The 9958-nt window shown below is 50.2% G+C and overlaps 1 protein-coding gene across 1 annotated transcript; it reads left to right on the plus strand.

Annotated features, from left to right (window-relative positions):
* Positions 1-3046: 3046 nt before the first annotated feature.
* On the plus strand, positions 3047-7678 carry LOC132470835 (phosphatase and actin regulator 3-like). Its single transcript, XM_060069727.1, has 6 exons — positions 3047-4094; positions 5223-5284; positions 5642-5782; positions 5880-5956; positions 6869-7078; positions 7109-7678. Exons 1-5 carry the CDS (start codon positions 4004-4006, stop codon positions 6882-6884), a joined length of 387 nt encoding a protein of 128 aa, XP_059925710.1. The 5' UTR covers positions 3047-4003; the 3' UTR covers positions 6885-7078; positions 7109-7678.
* Positions 7679-9958: the final 2280 nt, after the last annotated feature.

Raw genomic sequence — 9958 nt, forward strand, 5'->3', positions numbered from 1 at the left:
GACGTTGACCAGTTAGGGCATTGATCCCCACCCCGGCCCCAGTGAGGGCATTGATCCCCACCCCGGTCCCAGTGAGGGCATTGATCCCCACCCCGGCCCCAGTGAGGGCATTGATCCCCACCCCGGCCCCAGTGAGGGCATTGATCCCCACCCCGGTCCCAGTGAGGGCATTGATCCCCACCCCGGTCCCAGTGAGGGCATTGATCCCCACCCCGGTCCCAGTGAGGGCATTGATCCCCACCCCGGCCCCAGTGAGGGCATTGATCCCCACCCCGGTCCCAGTGAGGGCATTGATCCCCACCCCGGTCCCAGTGAGGGCATTGATCCCCACCCCGGTCCCAGTGAGGGCATTGATCCCCACCCCGGCCCCAGTGAGGGCATTGATCCCCACCCCGGTCCCAGTGAGGGCATTGATCCCCACCCCGGCCCCAGTGAGGGCATTGATCCCCACCCCGGTCCCAGTGAGGGCATTGATCCCCACCCCGGTCCCAGTGAGGGCATTGATCCCCACCCCGGTCCCAGTGAGGGCATTGATCCCCACCCCGGCCCCAGTGAGGGCATTGATCCCCACCCCGGTCCCAGTGAGGGCATTGATCCCCACCCCGGCCCCAGTGAGGGCATTGATCTCCACCCCGGTCCCAGTGAGGGGAGAGGGGCTCGTCATGGATCTCTGTAAATGGGTTAGTGTTGGCGCGTTACCTAACCGACACAACTTTCCATCGGCTGATTGAATCAATGTTTATCGGTTGATCCCGAAAGTGCCGGGGTCTTTAGGAAGAGAACGTCACTGTCTTATACATACATTTATTAATTTTGTTTGAGCAATGGTTTTAGGTCAAACATGAGTAGTAGTCCATAGAGACGTTGTCTGTAGGACAGAAAGGACTTATGGGCACTTGTACAATTTTGAATAACCATTGTAGAAGCATATCGTATTGATCGATGTTTTTAAATCAGTCTATAATCTATTTGCCCTCTCCATTATCTGCCAGCGTTGATATCAAAGCCGTAGCTTCAGCGGGCTAACCCCCCAGGGGTCCTTAGCTAGCCGCTGCTGTCTGAAGCAGTCCCCCCCACCCCGCCGCCCCTCCGGGGACCCCCCAGGTGAGACCCAGCTGGGCCAGACGTCCCCCCCCCCCCCATAAAGGGTACAGCCGCTCAAGAAGCCACAACAGTAGAGCGACTGAAGATTGATTTTGCGTTCTCTAAAGATAAAGTCAGTGTTCCATGTCCTCCAGCGTGTGAATGGGCTCCGGTTGGGCCGGTCGATAGACCCAGCGTGCTCTGGACCAGGAGAAAGGTTCTGCTCAACCACCAAACAAGGATGGCCAAGTACTCACAGGGCATTGCACAAAGCTTCGTAAGAAAAACGAAAATCTTCAGTTTTGTACAATTTTGGGAAAAACGTTGATAGGATGACAATTCACGGGAACATTCCTGGGCGAGGGACCTCGTCAATACGAACTGATCTCGGACTTGTCCCCATCTTTCATTTGGATTGATCCAACTCGCTTACGGCAGTTTGCTTCCCCATCAATGACCTACGATTCATTCATCATGAATGCACAAGTGTTGTCTGTGTGTACGATGTGGCTCCATCACAGAAACACCACCCTGTCTCTCTCTTTCCGCCACGCTTTACTGAACCAGGGGCACCGCCCATCACGCCCCACCGTCTCAGAACCAGACAGCAGGTTCGGTATCCAGGTCAGATCCTCACTTTATCAGCCACACAAACCCACTTCCGCTGGCTCGGGCTTCCAGACACGAGGCTTTAATTGAACCTGGCAACTTCCTGGGGGCCGTTCTGGGACCGCGGTTGGCATTAGGCACCAGCTCGCTGGGCATTAGCCGAGACGCTGCCTCCTGCCCCCCGGCTCCTCTGACTCACCCCAGCCTCCCTGCACTCCGACCGGGCCCCGACCCCCCCATTAGCCCTCTGGTCCCTCTGTGCACATCGCCCTGACGGCCCAGCCGGCCCAGCCGGGGCGCCCGCGTCAGAAGAGCCCTTTCTCTTGGTTGGACTTCCATGTCGGACTGAGTGGATCGGAGGGAGAGTGCTCAAATGTCTGCAGGATGCTTCGGCTTCAGTTCGAGTGGTCCGGGTCCTGGAAAAGGAATGGTTTTCCATCCGGAGACGGAGCTGACGTTGGGTTGGGTGGGGGTCAGCGCCGGGGGGGGCACTGTGGGGTCAAACAGCGTTGACTGTGGCCCCGTCTATCGCCGTGCACGGCCACATTGATCTCCTCTCTGACCAGATGTTTCCATGGCCATTAGAGCGGTCGATGCGCGGTATGTATGTCCCATCGACCGCCCATGGCTAACGGCCGTGGTGAGAGAGAGAGAGAGCCTTCATTGTTTATGATCATCGGTTTAGATCTGAACCAAATGTGAAGACTTTTGTAGCGCTTTAAGAATTAAAGCAACAATGAAATTAACTCTGTTCAAATCTTCATTTATTTTGCGCAGTATTCACAAAACCCTTTGAACATTTAAAGGCCAAAGCCAGCCTCTGACTACCACACAGCGGTTCAGACTCAGACGGGTACTGGTTCCATGTTCCCTCTCCTGGTAACCCGTCTCTCCACACACCTGTCGCCTGCTCGGGGCGGAGGGAGCCGCTGGGACTGTTGACATAAATGAATAAAGCTCAATTATTCAATAACACGGTGGCGTGTGTCCAACATTAACACACCTCATCGTACCAGCTGGCACGCGCTGGCTGAGAGACGGACGGACGGACGGGCGGGCGGGCGGGCGGGCGGGCGGGCGGGCGGGCGGGCAGGCGGGCAGGCAGGCAGGCAGGCAGGCAGGCAGATGACAGCTCGATGGAAAGATACAGTCTGCTTCCCGCTCTTCTGCTGTTCCTCTGATTCACCGGTCTCCATCAACACTCCAACACGCCTCGATAAACCAGATGGTCGAGACTCTATCTATCTGTCCATCTGTCCAACCGTCCATCCATCCATCCATCCATCCATCCATCCATCCATCCATCCATCCATCCATCCATCCATCCATCCATCCATCCATCCATCCATCCTGTGTCTGTCTGTCTGTCTCACCATCTATATTTATCTATATGCCTCTCTCTCTCCCCCTCTCTATTATTTATCTCTCTGTCTGTCTATTTCTATTTCTATACATATTGCAGTATAATAATAGCTAACTAGGCTACAACCTTTACTCGCTTTGTTGTTGAATGTTTACTGAATGTCATCCTATAAATCCTATTAGTGAAAGATTCGTAGAATCCAAAGAGCCTAAAGAATAAGCCTTAGTTGCTTGGTATCCGACAATGCAGTGAAACCCTCTCAAAAATGTAGTCGATGAAACACCAACGATTTGCATGCATCTCTTTTATCTCATATAGCTTACACTAAGCTGTGCATCATCCGACTTTTATTTTTTTATTTTTTGTGTAGCCGTGCCGTCTCCCCTCCATTTGAAACTGCAGCAGAGTCTCGCTCTGAGCAGGGGATCTCCTCAGAGGCGCCGCCCCCTTTACTAATGATTCATGCGGAGATGGGAGGGACCCCGCACGAGATCGCACCACTCCGCCGGTTGCGAGGCAGAGTAGAGCAGAGCGGAGCGGAGACCCGATCGACCAGCATCCTTCACAAACACCAGCATCTCTCCCCACACTCCAGCATCCATAACACACACACCGCGATGCGACTCTAGCCGCCACCGGGATTGTTTTTCTTCGTGCAACTTTTGATCGCTAGAAAGCGGCGATCGTTCTTCAGAGTGTGTTAAAGGAAGAAGTCGTGTTTTGTGTCGGAGGACTTGTGGCGTGATAGTACATCGCGCACCGTGCTCTGAGCCCGATGAGCTGTCTTCGAGTTAGGGAAGGAAGTCTTGGGTGTTTGGATCCGAGGCGGGACTCTGCGGGGCTGTGCTTTAGGATGTGTAGGTCCTGGTGCTCAGCACACCAGCGGAGGAATCCCCGGTGCTAACGGAGAGACTGAGAGAACCGGAGGCGGAGGACTACCGGATCAACATGGTCCAGAACGTAATCTTGGTGTTTTTCCGTAGGAGATTGAGCCAGAGGCCAGCGGTGGAGGAACTTGAGAGTCGAAATATTTTAAAACGTAAGTATTAATACATTTTTCTTTATGAGACGTAAAGCGTAATTATGTTTTGGAGTAGGCTACGGAACTCCTGACCATCACCACTGATGAGTCTGCGGGAATGTCAAAGTGTTTCTAACTCCATTGTGAGAAGTGTTCTGCCTTCAATAACTGAGAGACTTTACTGAGAGATAACATATAAATACATAAAAAAACCTTATAAAATGTTTAAATTAATTATTGACAAAATTAAGAGTGTAAGTGTGTGTTAAGTGTAAAGGAATTCACACAGTGGTACTTAATTTTGTCATTAACTAATTTAAACATTTTATAATGTTTATTGTATCTTATTTTTAGATCCACAACCAGAGTTTTCATATTCGTACTGCACCACACCTGTGCCCTCTTAACAGCTGTTGTTTCAATCTGTTTCTCTCTCTTCCTCTCCCTCCCTCTCTCTCCCTCTCTCCTTTCCTTTAAAAAGTCTCTATTTCGTAACCAGGGCACACATAATCCCTTCCTCACATTAGGGTCATACACAGATGAGGGGTCATCACCTGACCCGTTATTTAATTTTCATTCATTTATTCAGTACAATCACTGAAAAGATTTGCAAGTCACATTACTCAGAACAGGGCGGGGACATTCTGACATTCTTCAGCAGAGTGACAGGTGTCCATCGGCCATCTGTCCTTAAGCCACTGAAACCTGCTCTCAGCGTCATGACTCCCAAAGCCCCTGGCCGAAATGAATCCAATAGAAGGAGATTAAAAATATGTTATAAACTGTGATCTGGAAAAATCAGAGTTTAGCGTGTCTAGACCCAGGCAAACACGTCAATGGAAAAACACAACAGTGCCTCGGAGTAAAGATCCTTGGCACTGGGTTGAGAATCGCTGTCCAAATTTTGGGTTTTATAGGTTGTTGTTTTTACGTTCTTAGTTGCTGACGACACCCCCAGCGCTGCGCATGAATATGATTCAATCTTTTTGACAAGCCCCCTTTGCAAGAATGCAGAAGACCTGTTTTTTCTCACACACGCATAAAACCTGTATTTTTAGAAGTACAATTAAAAACTGTCTATGTGTGGTTGTTTAGAGGGCGGTGCGTTCTCCAGAGGCTAACAGACTCCTTGTTGTTTGTTCACAGAAAAGAACGACCAGAGTGAACAGGAGGAGAGGAGAGAGATCAAACAACGGCTCAACAGAAAGGTAAGAGGTGCTTCATCCCCATCCTCCTCTTCCTCACCAAACATCCTTTTTATTCAGATGATTCTCATTTGCACTATGGCTCTGTAAAATACAGAACCAATCAGATCCTGCGTCTTGTAAACAACATTTAAATAAGATAATTTACATGAAGCCCCATGGGGAGACACTTCTGTGCACAATGACAAAAAAGTTTTAGCTGCAACAAGCGAGGCGATCCATGGATCGCCTCCAGTTCCAATAGAAGCACGGCTCATTCCCACAGGAATGTAGATGATCTGCATGTAGTATCTGGTCCCCAGGTAATGAGATGGCTGAATACCAATTTTTAACCCCATCTCTCCTCCCCCCCCCCCCCAGCTGAACCAGCGACCCACTGTGGACGAGCTGCGCGACAGGAAGATCCTGATCCGCTTCAGCGACTACGTGGAGGTGGCCAAAGCCCAGGACTACGACAGGAGGGCCGACAAACCCTGGACCCGCCTCTCCGCCTCCGACAAGGTAGGCTTTGTTTTACACGCGTGTGCATGAGCTTTAAGTGGTCAAATTAAACCAATCCATGCTAATTCTGTGTTCCCTTTGTTCCTTGGCTCCTCAGGCAGCAATACGGAAAGAACTGAACGAGTTCAAGAGCAACGAGATGGAAGTCCATACCTCAAGCAAGCACCTGACCAGGTCAGTGCACCTCCTCTTCCTCCTCAGGCTCCTCTTCCTCCTCACACTCCTCCCCCCTCCCGCTAATGCTCCTCCAACTCCTCCTCCTCCTCCCTCTCTTCATCCTCCTTCAACACCTCCTCCTGCTCCTTCTTTTGCTCCTCCTCCTCCCTCTCTTCATCCTCCTTCACCACCTCCTCCTCCTCCCTCTCTTCATCCTCCTTCACCACCTCCTCCTCCTCCACCTCCTCCTCCTCCTCCTCCTCCTCCCTCTCTTCATCCTCCTTCACCACCTCCTCCTCCTCCTCCTCCCTCTCTTCATCCTCCTTCACCACCACCTCCTCCTCCTCCTCCTCCTCCACCTCCTCCTCCTCTTGCTCCTCCCTCTCTTCATCTTCCTTCACCTCCTCCTCCTCCTCCACCTCCTCCTCCTCCTCCTCCTGCTCCTCCTCCACCTCCTCCTCCTGCTCCTCCCTCTCTTCATCCTCCTTCACCTCCTCCTCCTCCTCCTCCTCCTCCTCCTGCTCCTCCTCCTGCTCCTCATGTTTTCACCAACGCCGCATCACAGACCTCACCTTGTCAGACGGCGTTCCAGAAGTGTCTTCCTGGGCAACCTTTCCATGCGTCCTCATTAGGCCCTGGGGCGGTGAAGCCACTAACCTTCATCAAACCCCTTCACGCACTTTCTAAAAAGGGACTGTGGCCCATTCTAGCTTACGACGCGCTTTCGCTACGCGTTTGGAAGAGCTATAAAAACCCTCAGTCCTCTGTGAGTTAGCCCGGGTTGTGCTTACGTACGAAGCGGTTCGCTGGAGCCAGAAGTGGGACAGTCGGCCGCCCGTCGGGCTAATAATAGAACCCCGATTGATTAATTCTGGGCGGGTGATTTATTTAACTTTGATGCTAACCCTGTGCCCTCTCTCTCTGCCCCAGGTTCCACCGGCCTTAGCCAGGTCTCTTCTGTGAAGAGTTGCTGGTTCTTGGTTCTGTTCAGTTGCGACCTTGCATGGAGTCTTCCACGGGCCCCGCCGGCCCTCAGCCAGGGGCCCTCCTGATGTTCGGGTGCAATGCACCTTGGAGGCTATGTCTCTCTAGTGAGTTGGAGCAGCTCCCGCTGTGCTGGTGGTGGAGGTGGTGCTGGTGGTGGAGGTGGTGGTGGGGGGGGTCGGAGAGACAGAGGTACACTGGGGGGCCCCACACCTGCTCAGAGGAAAACCATCTCCCTCCCCTTTCAGTTGACATTGTCCATCCATGGAGGAGAGGAAGAGGAGGAGGAGGAAGAGGAGGAAACAGAGACAATTTCAAAGAGAAGGAAAGCAGGAATTGGAAAGGGACGAGGAGGAAAAGAGAACACGAAACGAGAGAATGAAAAGATAAAGAGCAAATGAAAAGAAGGAGGAAGAAAAAGGATGAAAAGATACGAGAAAATGAAATCAAGGTCATTATTTTCTGCCATGGAAGAACAGTTGTTTTGTTATTTAAAGCTGCAGACTCTAAAGAGGCCGTCGAACGCGGGGGGGGGGAGAACGTGCATGTGAGAGTCTACGTCACCGTCCCTCAGAGCCCACAGGCCACGTCGGGAGTCGTGTTATTTCAGTCCCAACGCCATCGGATTCTGTTTTCATATCGCCAGTGTAAATGTTTTTTCTTGAATGGAAACCTTGTCTGTGAACAAGATTAAAAAAATCCCTTTGTAAGATCTATTTATTGTCTGCACAATACAGGTTTTGAATTTGTAACAAATTCTGCGTCTCTGTCTTGTGATCTTTTATTAGGAATGAGTTATGAGTTATTTAATCATCCCACATTAATTAGGTTTGAGTCTAACTATCTGCCTCTGCTAAAGTCAATCAAGGAAAAATCAAGTTATCCTCCTCTGTTGCTTCCCCGTTCAGCGAGGAGTCGACTGTCTGCCCAGGGATTAATCTCCACTACAAAGATGATCAAATAACATCCAGCACACTACTCTGTATTGTTCCTCAGCCACTCCTTCTCTCTAGGATCACACATGGACTATTAAAAATACACTTTTTAACCATTCAGGACAGGCTGTACACCAAAGGGCCTTTGACACGGGTGAGTTCATCCCCACGTCGTGTGATGGGGGTGGTGAGGGTCGGCCCTTCTGCACACACACACGCTTACTTACACCAGGGTTCATAAGAAATATAAAATAAAATCCACCAATAAAAGAAACTACAATGAATGAAATAAAACTGTAGGTAGCGGTCATGAGACTACGGACGTCATCGAGTCTCTCAATGAGGCAACGCATCACGCATGGTGACCTCATGGGAGGATTATGTTTGATCACAATATGGCGGGTGACCAGCTCTGTTTATAGCCTCTCACACGCGCATGATTCAGAAACCTCCACCTGGTGGGACGGGCAGCAGACGGCGTGCATGTGTGTGTGTGTGTGTGTGTGTGTGTGTGTGTGTGTGTGTCAGTCTTACTGTACATAAGGACCACTCGCTGTCTGGATCAGAGCAGCCCCAGTGGAGGGCGTCCGGCTGACAGCTGCTGGGGTCCCGAGCCCCCCCACCTGAACCGGCTCAGGAAGCTGGCTGCCCACGGAGTGCGTGTCTGTGTGTGTGTGTGTGTGTGTTTGTGTGTGTGTATGTGTTTGTGTGTGTGTATGTGTGTGTGTGTGTGTGTGTGTGTGTGTGTGTGTGTGTGTGTGTGTGTGTGTGTGTGTGTGTGTGAGATGGTGTGTGTGTGTGCGTGTGTGCATGTACCTGTGTTGGGTTATGTGGGTTGGTGTGTGCGTGTTTGTGTGTTAGTTAAGGGGAGTCGGTGCCAGCATGTGTGTGGTTGCTAGTGTTGGCGTGTGTGTGTGTGTTGGTTCATGTTGTTTAGTGTAAGCATGTATGTGTGTCTGTGTGTATTTGTGTGTGGGTGTCTGCATGTGTGTGTTGGTGTTGGCATGCATGTGTGTTTGTGTGTTGGTGTTGGCACGTGTGTGTGTGTATGTGTTGACGTGTGTGTGTGTGTGTGTGTGTGTGTGTGTGTGTGTGTGTGTGTGTGTGTGTGTGTGAGGGAGGGATATCCTGACTTCCGGGGCTAACCTTGGTGAACGGCCAGCATGATGGCCAGCCAAGGGGAAGGCCTCTCAGTGTGTGAAATGTCCATGACTCACACACACACACACACACACACACACACACACACACACACACACACACACACACACACACACACACACACACACACACACACACACACACACAGGTCCGCCTGGGGGGAGGTGCTGGGAATTGTAAAGGAAAGTGGATCTAAAATCACAATGGAAACTAAGGTAACAAAGGTTTACTTTAGATAGAGAGAGGTCCTATACATCTGAGACCTGGACCAATTACATTTACACAAGGTTTACTTTAGATAGAGAGAGGTCCTATACATCTGAGACCTGGAGACCAATTACATTTACACAAGGTTTACTTTAGATAGAGAGAGGTCCTATACATCTGAGACCTGGAGACCAATTACATTTACACAAGGTTTACTTTAGATAGAGAGAGGTCCTACACATCTGAGACCTGGAGACCAATTACATTTACACAAGGTTTACTTTAGATAGAGAGAGGTCCTATACATCTGAGACCTGGAGACCAATTACATTTACACAAGGTTTACTTTAGATAGAGAGAGGTCCTACACATCTGAGACCTGGAGACCAATTACATTTACACAAGGTTTACTTTAGATAGAGAGAGGTCCTATACATCTGAGACCTGGAGACCAATTACATTTACACAAGTGTCAAGTGCATCTTAGCTGCAGAGAGCAAACAGACTACACTGTCACCTCTGTGATGTGTGTGTATACATATTTCTGTAAGAATCCGTTTTTTAAAGACCAATCAGCCATTGTTTTTTAGTTTGATGTGATACTTGTGGACACTAGAAGACAGTATTTATCTCAATCTTGATAGCTAAGAGAGAACCAATCAGAATATCAAATAACTTAATTGAAATTATTTAGTAAGTGAGACCTTACTTACTACGCAGTGAACTAACTAAT

This window comes from Gadus macrocephalus, chromosome 13, assembly GCF_031168955.1.
Source record: "Gadus macrocephalus chromosome 13, ASM3116895v1".
NCBI lineage: Eukaryota > Metazoa > Chordata > Actinopteri > Gadiformes > Gadidae > Gadus > Gadus macrocephalus.